Source organism: Eptatretus burgeri, chromosome 3 (genome assembly GCF_056783735.1).
Source record: "Eptatretus burgeri isolate ZD-2024b chromosome 3, Ebu_testis_v1, whole genome shotgun sequence".
NCBI classification, from domain to species: domain Eukaryota; kingdom Metazoa; phylum Chordata; class Myxini; order Myxiniformes; family Myxinidae; genus Eptatretus; species Eptatretus burgeri.
In genome coordinates this window covers 138,220,448-138,241,480 of record NC_140963.1, presented here as the reverse complement: position 1 = coordinate 138,241,480, position 21,033 = coordinate 138,220,448, and the positions used below count along the sequence as shown (strand labels likewise).

The window sequence follows — 21,033 nt, the reverse complement described above, 5'->3', positions numbered from 1 at the left end:
GACAGGTTTGAGAATTCAGACTTGAGATTGTAAAGATGTTTCCTGGCATTCCTCGCTTTGCGGAAGGAACTGAGATCGCCTTCCGTAGGATTTGCCTTAAGTCGGATAACAAAATCGACTGACTAATATACTTGAAAAAAATCTTCGATTTTGCAAGTAACAAACAAACGGACACAAATGCAATACGCTCTCCTCCGGCGAGGGTAACAATCAAAAATCCCATGAAAAACCGCGACAAAAACGCAAATATGTCCTCAAAAAAACCGTGAATACATGAAGCACAAGGCTGCGAATGTAGAAGCACGTCCCATTTTATGAACCGTGACTAGAGGAACCGCGAATGTCAGTGTCCATCAGTACTTGTGCCCAGCAACGATTTAATTCAATCAAACATCACATGATCAGTTGTTTAAAGATGATTTTTCCCATTCTGAAATTGTTTTGACGGAATGGCTCGTTTGAATGCAGCCTTTGGTGCTCTTGTTGTATGGATGGCGAAGCGAGAGAACATGTTGGACTACTTCGTACAGATCATTATTTACCCGAAGTAGTTTGTTAAGCAAGCATAGCGTTTTCATGTCAATCTACTCAACTCTTACCAATGGAGCTGCTCAACCTGAGGTCGGTGTTTCACCAAAACTTGCTCTGCTGCTCAGAAATGATTACAACATTCACAAGAAGGGCACTCGGTAGAGCGCATACCGCCGCCACACAAAGCATGATCCACGAGAACATATTGGGCTTTTATCGTTTTTGGCCCAATCTTTCAACGATGAAGAATAACTTTAAAAAAATCAAATAAATATCGTATCTGGATCCGGATTCGGATCTTCACCAAAGTCGAATCAATTCGTCCTTGTCACACACCCGACCTGTCCACCAAGTTTCATCCGAATACGTGCACAACTCTTTGAGATATCGTGCACACAAACAGACGGACAGACAGACAGGGGTGAAAACACAACCTCCTTCCACCTTCAGTGGCAGAGGTAACGATGCATTAATAGCTAAGAATAGTCTCTAAAAAAAAAAAAAGCATTTTTATTGCAACATTCTGGGTTGTGGTAAAAACACAATTACCATAAGCCTGTTGGAATGATTTGCTCGTCTGATTGGGCTTGTTCAAACTGGGTGTGTTTTTGTATTTTCATTTCATTCTATTTGCTGATGTTATCTAAGGCTCGGGGAGGACCTTATGTTTGCATATCATAAGCAGGCCAAATATACGAGTCGACATCAGTTTACCTTCACATGAACTAGGAGGATATTAGTAACCAATGGACCGACACCTACGGTGTATGGGATTTGTGCCTGGGTTCCCTGCACCATGAGGTAGGTGTTCAGATTGTGATTGGAACACAAACAGGCCAATCCAATTTTATTTTTTTTATAAATTCACGAAAAAGAATTGTCAGACCTGGGGAAAATCCATAAACGACACCTAAATGAAGGCACCACCAAGTATTTTGTGCAGCTGCCCGGCAGACAAGGTTCAGGTTCGACGTTTCAAGCACCTGAGATGGTGCAAGCATCGTGTGTCAGGTGTTAAGTTCCCTCCCAAGGGTGAGTGGGCATCACTTGACTCCGCTCACATAATTGTGCTTTACGTGCAGCCAACGTGTGCACATTGCACCATACGTTGACAGTTTGCTTCTGGCCTGAAATCGTAATACATCTCATCCTTGTCGGTGGATGCCGATTCTCATTTAATGACTCCTTTTCATTTTTGTTGAATCAAAATTTGCTGGAAATGTGATTCTCATCGATTCTCAACAGCACCGGTCGGTTGTGGACGTTAAAAAAATCCCGTGGGTGTCTTTCTTGAAGAATTCGGGGGGAGTTATCACTGGCACCCTGGACAAATTCCAAATTGCAGTCACTTTCAATCGAGCGGCACTCTGTCCAGCAGTGTTTCCATCGTCAAAACGTTTGTGAACTTGTCATGAATGCCCTGAAGCTCCACCAATGGCACAGGCCTCCCTGGTATGCACAGCACAGTGTGCCTTACAAGGAGAAAAAGGTCTTTGGCACAACCATCCTCCCAAAAGTTGATAATCCCCAAAAGCGTTCAGGGGAAGGACATGTGTTTGTGGCTTTTGAGGTTGGAGATCGAGGTGGCAATTTGGAGGAGGCCCAGTCTGTAGCTGGTGGGGAGTTTTCCTTTCCGCCATGTCACCAAGTGTTGTAACTTGCAACCTGGCCTCTTTGGCAGTTAATGTGAAGTCAGACAAGTTTTTCCAGCTGGGAATCAAAAATGCAACAGGCTTTTTGACAACAACTCTGTTACCGAGCTAAAAATGTACTTACTGCATGACGACCTGCTGATTTCTCCCTTGATATCTTTCTCGGTCTTAAAATGTTTCCATTTGGATTGATGTTAATGCCGAACATTATGTCTGACTGGTGTCGTTTTTAAGCTTTTATAATACTGCGGCTGGACACCTCCTTTACTAATCCCAAAACGAGTAAATCTAACGAAGAAATTCTCCATTTTCCTTCTGCCAGTAATTTTGTAACATCTCACTGCATCATCCATTTCGACAACATTACAAATCACCTTTGGGTTTTAATGTACAGGAGACTTCTTATGTATGTGGAACAATGCTGTCGGTATCATCTTTAGCTGGGGTCGTGGCGGCGCTGCTATTACAGACCGTGCCCCCTGTGGGACAGGAACTTGCAGTTTGTTCCGGGTGCCGGCAATAGCTTGCCCACTCTTGATGAAGGACACCGTGGGAAGTTGAACGTCAATCTACTAATTCCGGCAGTGGGGATGCCCAGGGATGGCATACGCATTGATGAATCGCTCTGTGTGCCATTGAATGTGCGAACCCGTACACATATCTACTTTAATGTAGATGTTCATTCTCAGACCTTCTGTAATCTACATACCCCAGTGATTCTTTGCATGGTTCATTTTTGCAACCAACCTTGGTGCCGCCGCTATGATTACAACATCGATTTGGTGCTGTCATTATTGAACCTGATTTTCTTTTTCTTCCCAGTCAACTTGTGAGAATGCTCGGTGATTATTTTGATTCCATCGCTCTTTTGCGTCACAGGACAACTTCAGGTGGAGTTTTGGCAGAGACTTTCTGCCAAAGAAAGTTTCATTTTGATGGAACTTCCATAAGCCAGAGAGAGTACATATGTAATGGTTCCAATATCAAAATATTTTCGCTGTACTCTTTTAATAATGTGCAAAGGCTCATGGATAAATATAATATGAAGGGGGTGAGGGGAAGGTGAAGAGGATGTGTGAGAATTTTCATTCAAAAGCAACGATTTATTATTGTGAAGATAATGAAGGTTTCCTGTGTTCGTATTCATTCACAGGCCCATGTGTAGCCATTCGGGTGTCTACGGCAGGTAACCTTCTGGTGCAGAATGGTACGGACGTATCCCTCTCCTGCACCTTCTCTTCGGCCGGTACCATTGGTCCTTCTTTCTCGATCAGCTGGACCTTCAAACCACAAAATGGTGGAACTTCAGAAAACGTGAGTCTGCCATCCATCTCCAAACAACCTCTTATTTGTTCAGAGTCCTAAAACCCCAGTGCCACACCCGCAAATGCTACAACAGTTCTGCATTTGGACCAACAGGGACCGCCCGCTACGCGTCCACCCTGTTTAGGCCTCAATTACACGCTTAGGGCCCTGTCACACCTCGACGATTTAGCCAGCAATGGCAACGTTTAAAAATGTATGTAAAACGTTGGCATACGCTGAAATTTTGATGTTTTTTTTAAGTTTTGGACGTATTCATAACGAGTTGGACGTATGCATAACGTATTAGTAACGTACACAGAACGTTTTAATCACATATAGATAACTTAGACAAACGAATGATTAGCCTGTTGTCGGCGTTCACAACCTATGCCCAACGATAGTCTAACGTATGCATAGCGCGCTGCACGTATCGCCGACGATCACGTGGCGTAGCCTGTTAAAAAGCTGCCGCACGCCGATTTAAGTCAGAACCGCTTGAGAATTGGAAGTGTGAACATCGCAGTCACACCTTGACGATTTAGCCAGCGTATGCCGACATCTGAAAAATTTGTCTAAAACGCTGGCACACGTCGAATGCGGTATGGGTAACTTGTGTATACGTTAAGAGCACGCTGAAAAACATTGCCATACGTCGTAATACGCCTTGTACGTCGTGAAATTTCAGGCATGCTGAAAATTTTACGACGTACTCACCGTATGGCTCACACGTTCCGCTACGCTGGGAATAAGTTGTAGGCACGATATGCGATCGTTGACGCACGTCGACACACGTTACTTGTAAGTTACTCATAAGTCGAAACACGTCGCGGTAATGTTTAGCATACCCGGAACTTATTTTATCCGTCAAGGGCTCAAGGCACATTTTCTTTTTTTCTCCTTGGCTCCGTGAAGGCACGTGACGAAATATCTGAAGTTGTTGTTGTTGTTTTTTTTTATAGTCTATCACGAATTTTGAAATATATTCGGAAATTTGCTTTTAAGTTTCGACGTCGACGTGACAATATCCTCAAACAGAAAATATTCAGAGGAGGAACTAATAAGACATGAGCAAACTGAAGAGGCAATCGGACGTGACGTAACAGCACGTGAGGAAATATCAGAAGTTGGTGTTGGTTTTTTTTTTTTTAACGCTGCCAATACGCGATTATACGGTAGCTGTAAATTAGAAACACGTTCAGTAAGTTACGTGGTCGTCCGGAAGACATCAATCAAATACGTCTACATACGTCAATATGCGTCGGAGGTACGTTACACATAGGTTCAAAGCACGTTACTCAGGTTCGAAATAAGTTTTGGGTACGCTAAGCATTACCTCGACGTGTTTCGACTTATGAGTAACTTACAAGGAACTTGTGTCGACGTGTGTCAATGATCGCATAACGTGCCTCGACGTGTGTTAACGATCGTGTAACGTGCCTACAACTTATTCCCAGTGTATGCGGAACGTGTGAGCCATACGCCGGCATACGTCGTAAAATTTCAAGCATGCTAAAATTTGCGGACAACCGCAAAGTACAACGATGAAAGCCAGCGTACTACGACGTATGGCAGTGTTTTTCAGCATGCTCTTAACGTATACACAACTTACCCATAACGTATTCGACGTGTGCCAACGTTTTAGACAAATTTTTCATACGTCGGCATACGCTGGCTAAATCGTCAAGGTGTGACAGCCCCTTTAACAATATTTCTGAGGTCGATAGACTGACTGATACTCTGAGTAGCAGTCTAGCAGCTGATATTGCATTTGACATCGGGCATTTCTGTTTCTTTCACAGACTTCATCGAAAGCTGCAAGTTGCAGTTTTATTTGATATTGTGATGGTTTTGGAAATGTACCCCAGGGGAGAGCATACATGGACTCGTAGGAGATCCAAGGACAAGTTATTTCATTAGTTTATGTCGAGGGAGACTTTTGCCCCTTGTCTAAAGATTTGGGGGGACATGGAATGAGGTTAGTTTGTGCATCCCCGGTGTGATGTCTTCCACCCCTCCCTCCACCCCCAAACCCCACCTTCCACTCCGTGACTTTCAATCCACCATCGGTCTGTTCCAACAATCCCCCTTCTGCCTTTCTCAATCCACCATCAGTCTGTTCCAACAATCCCCCTTCTGCCTTTCTCAATCCACCAACAATCCCCTTCACCAAACCTCAACTTAACATACCCACTTTCATCTCGTCAGCCTTTCTTTCAACCCCGCAAGTTTCTTCCCATCCTCACCACTTGAATCTGCTTATTCTTTTATGACTTACCACTGACCACTCATCGCTCACCGTAAACAACTGATCCTCCAGACCAGCACCGAATTACATTTCCCACATTCTTCCTTCCCTGTACTTCCTTATTCTTACTTCTTGTATTTCATACATTCGAGGCACAAAGCACGACGCTTGATGCATATTTGTGGCCTGCAGGACGGCGCTTCTCGCATGCAAACAGTACGTATAGTACAAAGGATATTTTGCATGTGCAAGGAGGGGCTGGGGGAGCATTCCATGTCCTTTGCATGTGAAGGGATGGGCTGTGGCACTTGTGGCAATTGCCACAGAATGACGTGGGATTTTCCACGGGCAGCATCGTGGACCCTCGCCCATCGGGTGCACACCAATGAGAGAGAGGCTCCCATGAGAGGGATGGAGAAAGCCATGTCCTGTGATGAGAAAGGAGCCCAGAGTGTGTACGGGACACAGTCCCCTAAAAGATTGCCCTGTGAGAAGTAAAAGGAGCTCAGAGAGTAGAGGAGAGAAGGAAGGAGTTCAGAGCACGGAAGAGAGCAAGAAGAAAGCCCAGAACCACAGCTTTGTTGGTGTGAAGTTGCTTGTCCCGGGTGCACAGCAAAAAACGGAGCGGCATGCCGTTGGCATATCTGGGACGCCGGAGAGGATTTGCCGACTGGGTCTGGACACCTCAGATACGAAGTCTGCTCTTCTGTACCTTTTGCCTTTTAAATAATGTGCTTTCCACCATTGCTGGCTTGTGTGTGTGTGTAAATAAAAGCATTGTTGGTTGTTCTTTCAAATCTGTCTCAGTTGCCCTTTCCTCCGTTAGTCCAGCAAAGTCTGCATGTATTGTTAGCAGGGGAAATTGTACCCCACGATTGGCTCCATGCATTGGCCGGTACGTGCTTGTCAGCTCCGCTTGGCTGCACCTGATCAGGAAAGATAAACAAGTACATAACGAGGGCATGCCCTTTCATCCTGCGACTCCAACAGAAGGGTAACACATGAAGTAGTGAGAACCCTGCCAAGATTGGCGGTACCAATCGGCGGTTGTGGTTGACTCGCAACCTGCCAGGCAGCAGAGATATCTGTGGTTGGAGGCCTCAGGACCGGACGTTCAGGAGGAACCTGAGCACTTCCCTCGTGGGGAACGTTCAGCGCAGGGCTACTAGATTGATTCTGGGCATAGCGAGACTCAGCTATGAGGAGCGGCTGAAGGAGACAGGGCTTTATACACTAGAAAGGAGGCAGTTACGAGGTGATATGATAGAGAAGTTTAAGATGATGAAAGGTGTCGATAAAATAAGTGAAGATGAATTATTCAACAGAGTAGATAATGCTCGGAGCAGGGCCATAGCTTGAGAGTAAAGAAGAGGAGAGTTGAGACGGTAGTATGGCAGGGGACTTTTACTCAGAGAGTAGTTAATGCATGAAACGGCCTCCCTGGAAAGGTAGTGGCAGCAGAAACAGTAGATAAGTTTAAATTAGAATTAGATATGTAGCTGGAAGTTATGGGGATAGAGGGGTACGGAGATGTTGGCAGGACTTTTGGGTAGTTTGAGCATTGATGGGTGATTGTGTGCATGTGTATGGAGTGTTGTTGGTGGGGGTCTCGTCAAGGGGGCTTGTGTCGCAGGCAAAAATGCTGCAGTTAAAACTGCAACTCTCATATCCTGTAGTTGGTAACAGGTCCTACTGCAGTAGTTTGCAGAAAATTACGACAGGAAAGGAATGCTGGAATTTTGCCAGGGGCGGTTGATGTTCTGTGTTTTTTACCCATGCCCATGCCCCCTCCCCTGAAAAGAAGGGGGGGCTACAAAAAAAAATACAAAAACTAAAAAAATTAAAAACGACATTAAAAAAAAAAAAACATTTTGCATTTTCTTATTTGATCTCGTGTTGATAAATTGGTGTGGTGTGGTGCAGGCCTGATGGGCTGAATGGCCTTCACCTGTATCTAATTTCCTTGTGATCCGCGTGAACCTCAAACTCCTGGCCATAACAATATATTCTTTCCCAGGTGCAATTCAGAAACCTCTTTAACTGTGTAATGGATGACCATACAGAGTGGGTTTGTGCCACCCCCCCCCCTTTTCCACCCCTGACATTTTGTCAGGATATTTGCAGGAAGAGCTGGTGTGGCACATTGGTCCATGGCTTTGAGCAGTTAAGTTGTTCTGTTCATATATAATCGCTCAAAGGATGACTTCCCCTTCTCTGATTGACACAAAATTTTCACCATAGGTGCAACTACTCATGTATAATGTGTTAATGATAATTATGATGTCATAAGTAATGTGGTGTGCCAGCCAAGTTGGGAAAAAGAAAAAAAATTGGAACTATGTATCTCCAAAACCTCTCCATGGAAAAAATTGTAACTCAGTACACATCAAGTATTTCCCCATGGGAAATAAGTGTGATTCTTTTTTTTTTAATGATGTCATAGGTTGCTTCATTACACTATCATAATTTCATACATCGAACGCTTTATCCGATCAGTATGAAAATTTTTGAGGGTCATCGAGGACTAAATTGTTTGGGGGGGGGGGGTGGGGATGATGACGTCATCGTTCACGTGGTTTGGAAGCCTTGTTTTTTTTTTGTTTTTGTTTTTTATGTAAAAGCCTTCAAAAATCTTCTCTGAAACGGTTGAACAGATCGAAGCGAAACTTTACATGTGTGATCGCCGATCCACAAGGAACAAAAAGTTTGCCACTTATGACATCATAGGTCACATGATTTAGCAGCTATGATTTTTTTTGAAGAATAAACCTTTTAAAATCTTCTCCAGAATGGCTTGACAGATCAAGGAGAAACTTCACCCACATGTTCCCCAAGCCTTGGGGATGGATACCAGGGTGTTCACGAATAATTAATAGGTCACATGGTCTGGCAGCCATATTGGATTCAACAAAATCTTTAAAAAACATTTCACTTGAACCGTTTCATCAATCGACATGAAACTGCGCAGTTATGATTGAGTAGTCATGGGGAACATATGTTTTAAACTTCAACCTGATCGGACGCATGGTCTGGCAACCAGAATTATTTAATATTTTGAATCTGGGTTTAGGGATTTCTATCAAACCTGGTACAAGTATTATAATAATGTAATAATGTGTGCAGAGCCATATCTGGTGACATCGTGACGTTGAAGAGTGTCCTAGTTTGTAATAAAAAGGCATCTCTCAACAGTCCTTCACAGACTGCATCCAAGGGGGAAGTTGCATTTTAACTGTAATGTATGTATGGGATTTGCTTATGGGATGTGAGCGGTGCTGCTTTTGGGCAGCATTTCCTAACCAGCCCAAGCTAAGCTTGCTTCAGGTATTGGTGCTTTACAGTATTGTCACGTTTATTTGTTTCTTATCTACGTTTGCAGATTTTTCACCAACGCCCAAACTAGTCCACAACTTCAAACATAACAAGGAATTGATACTCTCAGTCCCCCATCTTTAAGGTGGTATGAGGAATAGATCTGTCTAAAACAAAAGCTAAATCTTGAACTTTTTTTGAAATATCGCGTACACTAGGCAAGTCACCGAGATGGTTTGCCATTGCATCTTAATTCAGCTAATCATCACTGTGATGTAATCAGGTTGCAATAATGTCTCGAGGAATAGATATCTGCAATATGAAAGCTAAATGTTGAATGGTTTTCAAAATATCGCATACACAAGAGTACATGGACGGATGATCAGTTGGTCAGACGGAGCTCATTTTAATGTCCCCCATTTCCGACCTTGTCAGAGAGGTGGGGGACAATGAGCAACTTCTTATTTGTATTATTCACACCTCTATCATATTGTAGCTGCAACATAAATAATCAATGCTTAAGTGTTCTCATGTATATTGTTCCCTGCCCCTTTCTCAGTTGCTACACCTTTCTCATCCCTTTCTCAGTTGCTACACTATGCTGGCGGGAAGGCCTATCCAACAAAAAAGGGAAGGTTCTCTCGCCGTATCTCCTTCGAAGGAAATGTAATGCGTGGTGACGCATCTCTCAAGCTGCGGAACGTAGAGTTCACCGACAATGGCACATATACTTGCAGTGTTATGAACCCGCCAAACATTGATGGCAACATAGGAGAGGTGAAACTGGGTGTTGTCCTGAAAGGTATGGTTCAACACACGATGCAGTATTTTTTATCATTGTGTTGCATGTGATGCACTAACCCTAAATTAACCTTGTATTGCGGTTTTCAGAAAATCACAAATTTGATTCTTTCTGAATTTTGAACTGATAACCAGTGCGGTGAGAATAGGCTCCACTCACAATTGCTCAATATTATCATTATCCAATTATAAATATTATTCACTTACCCAGTTACATGTTGTTGGGAAACAATATTCGACATTATTATTAACAAGCAGGGGATACCCGGCACTGCTCGGATGAAGGGGGCAGAGGAATACCCAGTGTTGCCTCGCTGGGTGAGGTTTTCCCGGCAGTGGTTTTGGGACATGTTGGACATTGAAAAGCTGTGGAGTTATTGGCTTCATGGTGGTTACCTTATGCCTGCGGGCCAGCAACAGCACTGCCTGACCCCACATCCCAATATACACTTAATAGCAGCCTCTGGTGGTCTCAAAATGGCTGTCAAGACAAATGTGTGATATCTTAGAACTTTGCCCAGATGTTTAAGGACTTTACACACACACTCAAAATTTGGGGCATCTAGATGATACGGTGTAGCCATGAAATAATAACATACAAACAAACACTTGGAAATATATTTATGTCGATACAATACAATACCGTGAAACCCCGACATTCACAGATTCGACATTCGTGGACCTTGTGTATTCGCGGTTTATAAAATGTGCCCTGCTTCTACTTTTGTGCCCCCTATGCTTCAGCTATTTGCGGTTTTTGCGAGCGCATAAACCATCTCACACTAGCCGCACACATAAAGCAGTTCCAAAACCATCTCCCACCAGCCACGTGTAAAGCAGCTCGACGTGCGCATAAACCATCCCCCGTCAGGATATGAGGTGCTGCAGGATATGAGAGCAGTCGCTGACAGGTTGCAAGATGCAGAACCAGTGATGGAGCGGTACCTCTAGTTCGAGAGGAGTTTGGATGATGTTTTGCTCCCGGACAAGGAGCTACACAGAAACCTGCAGCACTCAGCAAAACAGCCGTCGATTACCCATTTTTGTCGCATTGGCCCCTCCACCGCAACACCTTCAGCACCCTCACCTACATCCCCTTCGGTGCACGACTCATCAGCACCCTCACATGCGTCCTCTTCGGAGGATTTCACTGAATTCTAACTGCATCATCATAACATAAAAAAGTTACGTGGTATCTTAAATAAAAATCTGAAACAGTGCCTGCTGATGTTTTTTTTTTATTTGTAAGCATTTTTAATGGAATGGTAATCATGTACATTCGTGTTCGTAAAAAAATTTTATTTCACCTTTTGAGTCACAAACCGCCAGGAACCTATCCCCCTTTTTCCCATTGAAACTGCCAGTTTGGGAAGCATGCGCCAAAGATGAGTAAAAAGAAGTGAGTGGTTAGTAGTTGGATCAGGCAGCAGAGAGAAGAAATGAATATCAGGTTAGAGGGGTAGGAGATCAGGCAAGAAAATTGGTTTGAGTATCTGGGAGGAACAGTAACCAGGGATGGTAAGTCCGAGGCAGAGGTGCGGAGGAGGATTCAGGTGGGTGCAAATACGTGGAGAAGGGTGGAGGGAGTAATAGCAGACAAAGATATCAAGAAAATTGAAAGGGAAGGTTCTGATGTCGTGTGTAACGCCGGCCTACATTTTACGGTCTGCAGACAGTGGCCCTGACAGCGAGACAACAGAGGCTGCAGGTTTGTGAGAACAACTGGGTCGGGTGCATTGTGAGAGTGAAGAGGGTGGACAGAAGGAGGATGGATGAACTGAGGGAGGAGATTCATATGAGGATGATCTTGACCCGGAGACTGATGAAATGCCGGCTGAGATGGGCTGGACGCTTGGTGCATATGGCGGGGGGGGGGGGGGAGAATGTCAAAGAGAGCAGATAGGTTGAGTAAGCAAGGTAAGCTGACTCCAGTGATAATTGAGGTAACACCGGTCAACGAGCGTATTGTTACGTTTGAGGGGGGGGGGTATGCATTCAAAGGGTAATTAGGATGTTTAATTAGGTATGCCATGCTGTTCGCGTGTACCAGGATCTCGATGTAATAAGTAGCAATTCAGTGGTGATAAGTTGTCTGGTAAATGTCCATTTCTTCAAGGGGGAAATGATAATTGTCACGTAATTAGATAGGGATACGGGATAGGGTAAGTGTGTCTGCGTAAACCCCTTTTAGTATTCCCTGGAGGCTTGCCATGACGTCACAGGACAGTGCTGCGGATGGCTCCGCCCCGTGATCACGATTGGCGGAAGGCGACGGCGGAGGGCCAATAAAAACGGCTCGATTGGAAGTGACGAGGACTCGAGGATAAAAAGGCTCTGTTCGGGGAAAAGGGAAGAGGAAGAAGATCGGGACAGAAAAACCGTTCTGGTGGAGGCTGTTGTGCTGGGAGCATGCTGTTTGTTGGACTGATTCAATCCTGGATTTGATCGTGTCTCGTGGCCTTGCTGTGCCTCGTGCCTCACCTTGGTTGGCTCTGGGGTTCTGCTGGCTCGGAGTACGGGGTCGAACGGCGGGCGGACCTGCCTCCCTCTCCTGCTCGCAACTTGGCGCCAGAACTGGTTCCCTGGCGGCTGTGAGCGGACTTGGGCCAGGACCAGGAGGTCGACAGCACCACGGTGTCTCCTGCCCCTGACGAGCGCAACGCCAGCTCGTCCGACGCCAATCCAGGGACTGTTGCGTCCACACCACGGGCCAGCCTGACCACCAGGACCAGCTACGTTGTGTGTGTGTGTGTGTGTGTGTGTGTGTGTGTGTGTGTGTGTGTGTGTGTGTGTGTGTGTGTGTGTGTGTGTGTGTGTGTGTGTGTGTGTGTGTGTGTGTGTGTGTGTGTGTACCTGGTGCCTTAGAGGGTTTGAGATTGGTATATCCATTGGAATTGTTTGTGTTTTCCCCACGCCAGAACCCACACCACCATCCCGTCGAATCGCCCCGGATCCCTCCTCTTGCCGAGTCTTGTTATTTCTGGTTAGAGAAATAAACGTTATCAACTCAGTGAAAAGCGACTCGTGCCACCTTCCTCGTCCCGTTTGCGGTAGAGCGATTAAAACCGCCATCTTTGGGTTATAAATAAATAAACCGCCTCCATCGTTTCGGCTCATTCTACGTTGGCGGGACTGTTCAAGTCCCGTGAACGTCACAGTATTATGAGACTTAGGATTCGTCACTCCTTGGGTGTCATTTCCATGGTCTCTGTGTATACTCTGACTGAGGCGAGTGATCTCACCGTGAAGGACGCATTTTATGCCACGTTCAAGTCTGTGGCTGATCAGTACCCTAGGCAAGATACTCTTCGAGTCTTGGGGGATTTCAATGCATCTATTGAAACTGATAGGGATGGTTATGAGACATGTGTTGGTCCCCATGGGTCTGGAACTGTGAATCAGAAGAGCACCAAGTTTCTGGACTTTGCAAGAAGTCATGGACTTAGGGTGGCTGGTAAATGGTTTCAGTGCCGAAAAGCTCATCGCTGGACATGGCATTCCAATGCTGGCAGTGATTGCAAGGGAGATTGACCATGTGCCCGTTGATGGTCGCTGGAGGATAATCCAGAACTGCAAGGTCCACCGGAGTGCTCAGTTCCTCAATACTGACCACAGGTTTGTGGAAACAACTCTGAAGTTGCAGCTTAAATCCAGGAGAATGGCACCATCTCAGCCAAGGCTGGATGTTGGCAAGCTCAATGATGAGAGGGTAGCTGAGGAGTTTGCGAACAGGCCAAGTGGAGATTTGGGGGGTCTAGCTGCTTTCGGGGATCCTGAAGAGTTGTGGACTGCCTTCAAGACCACCGTCCTTGATGTTGCCGATGGATGTCTTGGAACTCACTGCAGGGCGAAGAAGAATTTTGTCTCAAGGGACACTGGATACCATTGACCAGAGTCACAGGGCCAGGCTGTAGGGTAGAGCTGAGCTGTTCAGGGAGCTGAGGCGTAAAACTGCAATGCACTGAGGGTGGACAAGGAGGCATATGTGCAAGGAATCTGTGAGGGGGTAGAGCATCAGCTGTGGTCAGGTGATTCTCGTCCTGCTTACAGGGGAATTCGCGCATTGCGTTCCTCCAAGCCCGTCCATCGGTGCACTGCAGTTAGAGCAAAGGGTGGTGGGTTCTTGACAGAGGAGTCCGAAGTGAAGGCCCGCTGGGCCGGTTACCTTGAGCGGCTGTACCAGGCTGATCCACCAACTGTCGAGTTGGACGTCAGAAGTGTTACTGTCCCTATTGCTGAGCCTCCAATCAACTGCTATCCACCTTCGTTTGTGCAAACACAGACTGCGGTGAACCGGTTGAAATGGGATAAAGCTCCTGGGATCTGTGGCATCCATGCTGAACTTCTCAAGGTTGGTGGAAATGCTGTACTCGTGTCATTGCATGCAGTTCTGTGCTCTGCCTGGAACACAGGCATCATCCAAACTGACTGGAAGAGGGGCCTTGTTGTCCCCCTCTGGAAAGGTAAGGGTGATCGCCAAGACTGCAACAACTACCGAGGGGTGATGCTGCTCTCAGTTCTGGGCAAGGTTTTTGCTCAGATAATTCTTGAAAGGGTTCGCCACCATCTGCTTGAGCACCAGCATCGAGAGCAGTCAGGTTTTACACCAAAGAGGTCAATGATTCACCCAAATCATTGCTCTACTGGTCCTCACCGAACGCAGACGAGAGTTTCGGCAGGGGCTGCTTGGAGCCTATGTAGATCTCTGCAACGCATTTGATTCAGTGAATCGGGATGCCCTCTGCAGGATTCTTGGTCTTCGTGGGGTGCCACCAAAACTGATCATTCGGATGTGTAAATTATACTCTGGTACCGAGAGTGCTGTGAGATGAGGTAGAACCATTTCTGACTTATTCCCAGTTGTTACTGGAGTTCGTCAGGGGTGTGTACTGGCCCACACACTTTTCAGCACTTGTGTGGACTGGATTATGGGGAGAATGTCAGAGAGATCAAGTTGCGGTGCATCATTTGGGAATGTCAAGATCTCTGACCTTGATTTCACATATGATGCAGTCACCTTTGTGGAGACTCGAGATATCCTTTTGAGGCCCTCGAGGTGCTGAATCAGGAGTCAAGGCCACTGGGATTATGGGTTTATTGGGTCAAAACTAAGATCCAGGCTTTCAATGACATCTTGGATGCTGCTATCCTGTCTGTACCTGTTTGTGGTGAGGATGTTGATGTCACGGAGAGATTCACTTACCTTGGCAGTGATATTCATGTCTCTGCTGGCTGTGAGCCAGAGGTCAACAGATGTCTGGGGAGTCATGGAATCACTGGATCATGGGGGTGGCACTGCCGGTACCTGTGCGGGAGGATGAACGTCCGAGTCTTCATGTCCTTGATGCTTCCATTCTTTCTCTGTCGATGTGACACTTGGACTCCATGGATCTGAGATGGAGATTTAATTCCTTTGGTACCAGGTCTCTTCGGAGAATCCTTGGCGATCCCTGGTCGGACTTTGTGTCAAGCGAGCGGTTGCTAAGAGAGGCTCAAATGAGATTTGTTACCTGCATAGTCTGTGAGTGTCAGCTGCGGCTGTATAAACATGTGCCTCATTTTTCTGACGCTGATCCTGCTCACCAGATTCTCTCAGCGAGGGAGCCACATGAGTGGAGGAGCCCAATGGGCTGACCACGTGCTTCCTGGTTGCAGCAGATTGATGATCAACATCTCAAGGAGATGGGAATGGGCCAGGCATCTGCCTGGGGGATGGCCAGACGGAGGCCCTTAGGGACCCGGCGGAAAGTGGACGCAGCGACGCGCTGCTCCGGCGCATGCTCCTATACTTGACCTGACCTGACCTGTGGGAGGAAAAGAGGTAGACCATGGTTGAGATTGTAGGATTGTGTGAGGAGGGATATCCTTAAGGTGGTGGTGGTTGGAGAGTGGAGAGAGTTGGCTGAGATCAGAGGGAGGTGGGGGAGTATCGTGGTCAAGGCAGAACAGAAGCCCGTTGCCACGGACCTCACTGCTTATAAAGGGAAGAGGAGGAGGAGGAGGAGGAGAAGAAGAAGTTTTGCTTCCATTCCACTCACAAGGATTTACACACAGACTGATAGACTTGGAGGGGTGTGTTCCATTAGGCCAAAAAAAAAAAATGTTGCATTGGCGTAACGGGTCACTGAAAAATAGGGTAGGTCGGTTGGGATCTTTTTTTTTTTTCTAATAAATCCCTCCCAAAATCTCCCCCGGCTCGAGTACCACCCTTTTTGTCGGTGGGTTCTATCCGAAACACTTCCGGGTTTTTGCGATCGCGATCGCAATCAACAAGATACTTGAAAACAATAGCAAAACAACAAAAATAGCAATAAAATAGGGTTGGCAAAATTTTTCGATAGCAAAAAAACAAAAAAAAACCGTAGGGTCGGCGGAATTTTTAGGGTCGGGCGGGTTACGCCAATGCAACATTTTTTTTTTTTTGGCCTTACCGATGATCTTGCTATCGCTTGCCAAGCCAGCTGCTCCTTGTCAACCGTTTCATTAGAGTGCTTGCTTGAGTGCTTAAGCCACTTGGTGAGCTTTCTACAAGCTGATTTTTAATGGAACACGCACACACCCTTGGAGTGACCTGGAGCCGATATGCAATGTGTCCCTCCAGTCAGTTGGCTGTGTGATGTCATTAACTTTCTCTCATCGAAGGCCATGTCACCATCCTCCAGGTATTCCCTGTGCAGTGTAATTTGTGCAGTCAAATAGTGCAGTGCAGTGCAGTCAAATAGTGCAGCCAAAGTGCAGTGCAGTCAAATAAATAAATAAATAACCGGCTTTCAATTCCTACCAACGTGTTTTTCGTCACCTCCAACTTCCCACATGTGGAATGTATCCCCAATCTCTTAAATTGCGACTCAACATCGTCTTATTACAATGTATAAAGGTGGTTGGTGTATGAGACTGCTTCATTGGCTCTAAAACTTCTGGATTTGGTTTTTTGAACGATCTTTAAAATCATGATTTTATGAAAATTTAAGTGCAGGGCCTTGCTGTTCGTGGGTTTCCCTCTGTGGATTCACTCTATCGCAATGAATTTATTGAGGCAAGCGGTTTGCTCATTGTGGGGAATGCACTGGAATAATCGTGGGTTGGCAAACTATTTTACACATTTATTCACCGACAGTCATGGCAGAAAAATATTGGTACCCTTGCACTTTTTTCAAATACCTCGCAATTTTATCTAAAACAAGTAGAAATTGACGAAAGTATTTTGTCTCCACAATTCATTATTTCACTGTTCATATTACAGAACCTTTGTTTTTTGATTCAGAACTTTATATATCCTTTTAAATCAGGAAATAAAAAGAAATGGCATTGATAAAATTATTGACACCCTCGACTTAATATTTGGTATCACAGCTTTTGGCCAAAATAACTGCAGTCAAGCACTTCCGATGGACATGAATGAGCTTCCTTCACCTCTCTACTGGTAGTTTGTGCCACTCTTCTTGTGAAAGCTACTCCAGTTCTCCCAGATTTGAAGGGTGCCTTCTCCCAACTGCTGTTTTCAGATCTCCCCACAGGTGTTCAATGGGATGTAGATCTGGACTCATTGCTGGACACTTCAGAACAGTTCAGTGTTTTGTCTTGAACCATTCCTGGGTGCTTTTTGAAGTCTGTTTGGGGTCATTGTCCTGCTGCAAGACCCATGACCTTCGACGGAGACCCAGTTTTCTGACACTGGGTTGAACATTGCGCTCTAAAATTCCTCCTTGGTAATCGCCTGATTTCATGATGCCATGCACATATTCAAGGCACCACCCAGTGCCAGAGGCAGCACAGCAACCCCAAAACATCACTGAACCTCGTCCATGTTTGACTGGAGGGAAGGTGTTCTTTTCTTTGAAGGCTTCATTTTGTTTTCAATAAAGATAGAGATGATTTGCTTTCCCAAAAAGTTCTAATTTGGTCTCATCTGTCCACAGGACATTCTCCCAGAAGGATTTTGGCTTGTTCAGGTGTGTTTTGGCAAACTCCAGTCGGGCTTTCTTACGTGTCTCTCTCTCTCTCTCTCTCTCTCTCTCTCTCTCTCTCTCTCTCTCTCTCTCTCTCTCTCTCTCTCTCTCTCTCTGTCTCTGTCTCTCTCTCTCTCTCTCTCTCTCTCTCTGTCTCTGTCTCTGTCTCTGTCTCTGTCTCTGTCTCTGTGTCTGTCTCTGTGTCTGTCTGTCTGTCTGTCTGTGTGTCCTCATGGCCCTCCTGGCATAGAACCCCCTTTCATTGAGTTGGCAACGGATGGTGCGAGTTGAAACTGTCGTACCTTGTGCTTGAAGGTCAGCTTGAATCTGTTTGGCAGTTGATCGAGGTGCTTTCTCCACCATTCAAACAATCCTTCACTGCAATCTTCGATGAAGTTTTCTCTTGCGGCCACATCCAGGGAGTTTAGCTACAGTGCCATGCACTTTAACTTCCTGATAACATTGCGTACGGTGGACACAGGAACATCAAGGTCTCTGGAGATGGATTTGTAGCCTTAAGATCATCCATGCTTGGCTGCAATCTTGTGTTTGTCGTCCTCAGACAATTCTCCAGTTTTCTTTCTTTTGTCCATGCTCATTGCAGCAAACACAGTGACACAAAACAGCAGAATGACTCCTTTTCTCCATTCAAACTGGTTAAATGAGTGATTTTTAGCTCGCCTGTTCGAAGAACAGATAAGGGAGCTATAGCGATACCCCCGGCGTGAGCGTCAGCATGAGCGTGAGCGCTAAAATGTTAAATTTTTTGAATTGTGGAAAAACTCCTTGACGGATTTCGACGAAACTTGGTGGTGGGGTTAGGTATGGCCCAAAGATCATGCCATTAGATTTTGGACTTGGTCCCCCCCCCCCCAAAAATTGTTGGAGAATTTTTTTTTTCATTTCTACATGTTTTCAGTGATTTCTAACCCCCACCCCCCAAAAAAAATTCTTAGAGAAAATTTTATTTTTGCATTTCTACATGTTTTGTGATTTCCAACCCCCCCCCCCTCCCAAAAAAATTTAAAGAAAAAAAAATTTTTTTTTGCATTTCTACATGTTTTAAGTGATTTCCAACCCCCACCCCCCTCAAAAAAAAAATAGAATTTTTTTTGCATTTCTACATGTTTTAAGTGATTTCCAACCCCCACCCCCCAAAAAAAATTGTTCGAGAAATATTTTTTGCATATATACATGTTTTAAGTGATTTCCAACCCCCCCAAAAAAAATTTAGAAATTTTTTTTTTTTTTTTTTGCATTTCTACGTTTTAAATGATTTCCAACCCCCACCTCCCCCCCAAAAAAAAAGTTAGAGAAAATTTTTTTTTTTGCATTTCTACATGTTTTAAGTGATTTACACCCCCCCCAAAAAACAATTGTTGGAGAAATAACAATTTTTTGTTTTTGCATTTCTGCATGTTTTAAGTGATTTCCAACCCCACCCCCCCCCCAAAAAAATTGTTAGAGGAAAAAAAAAAATTTTACAACTTTTTTTTCAACAAAATTTCGATTTCTTTTTTTTTGCATTTCTACATGTTTTAAGTGATTTCCAAACCCCCCCCCCCCAAAAAAAAAAATGTTGAAGAAAAGAACTATAACTGTCAGCACTGTTGACATTTAATGAATAAGATATAAGGTTCACTTGAGTGACCCAGCAATATTGGCGGCGGATGTTTTGCACTCTCCCGAGTGCTCCCCCTCTAGTTTCCTTTCTAATGTTTTTATCTACCACACTATTTTTTATACGCCCAATATATATATATATATATATATATATATATATATATATATATATATATATATATATATATATATATATATATATATATATATATATATATATATATATATATATATATATATATATATATATATGTATATATATATATTTTCACATATATATATATATATATATATATATATATATATATATATATACATATATATATATATATATATATATATATATATATATATATATATATACACATATACATATATATACATATATATATATATATATATATATATATATATATATATATATATATATATATATATATATATATATACACATATATATATATATATATATATATATATACACATATACATATACATATATAGATATACATATACACATATATACATACATACATACATACATACATATATCGGGGCGCATTATGTGATACCGGTTGTCCGTCCGTCTGTCTGTCCGTCTGTTCCTGTCCGCACTCTAACTCCCAAATTTTTCAACTTTCACGTTTCATATTTGGTACATAGGTACAGACTGTGGAGAAGGTGTGTAGCGACATACGTTCGTCATCTAACGTGGTTGCCATGGCAACCAGGATGCTGTCTTCCATGTCGTAGCGCAATTCTGTATATACCTTCTTGTTACGGCGTTTATTGTGCTCACTTGCGCTCTTGTTACTGATTACAATATACAAATACATATATTGCTTTATAATTATTCTTCACTGCAATGCTTTATAAAAATATTAATTATTAGACTCGTCTTTTAAAAACGATAAATGTATCAACAGGCGAGCATTGGGTGGCTTTGACACCAACTCTGGTTTATATTGCAGGCACCTGCAACTCACCACAGGTGAGTTCAATTCCAAAGTAAAGGAGAATCACCTCCTTGAAATCTAATTGTTTCTAACAACTTCTAAAAGCTGCCAATAATATTGTCTCGACCATTTTAGGATTTGTGTGTGGATTAAGCTAAGATTTCGTAACTTTTTCAGCTTTTTTGTTTTGTTCTACTGCAAACCAAATAAATACATACCAAAAGACTTTTGGATCCCTAAAGATTTTAAAATTTCAACAATTTTCTGGAAGAAATGGTGCATTCTTTGAAAAATGTGCAAGGGTGCCAATATTTTGACCACGATCGTAATTAACATGTGCCGTCAACACAATAACCCCCTCAAACTCTCCAGCATCATCATCACCGTCATCACCATCATCACCATCATCTCCATCAACTCATCTTATCGTCACCTTCATCAACATCGCCATTACATTATTGGATCAAGTTTATCATTATTATTATTAAAGCTAAGTTTCATGATGTGTTCTTGATAACTCAAGAAAATAAACTTTATTTTATGTTCTTAATAATTATTGTATTCATGAAAATAAACAGCACAAAAACGGTGCACAAACATGTTAATTGAGGGTACAGTTTGGACAAATTTTAAAGTTGAAGTCCCGAACCCTATTTTCC

At 43.9% G+C, this 21,033-nt stretch overlaps 1 protein-coding gene across 2 annotated transcripts in view; it reads left to right on the top strand.

Moving 5' to 3' along the window:
• LOC147031100 (myelin protein zero-like protein 2) overlaps positions 1 to 21,033 on the top strand; it is a 211,716-nt gene that overhangs the window by 37,014 nt on the left and 153,669 nt on the right. For both annotated transcript variants that reach the window (XM_085875832.1, XM_085875833.1), the window contains exons 2-3: positions 3,337 to 3,497; positions 9,634 to 9,847. In XM_085875832.1, coding sequence (XP_085731958.1) covers positions 3,337 to 3,497; positions 9,634 to 9,847 — 375 coding nt within the window. The remainder of the gene's footprint in view (positions 1 to 3,336; positions 3,498 to 9,633; positions 9,848 to 21,033) is intronic.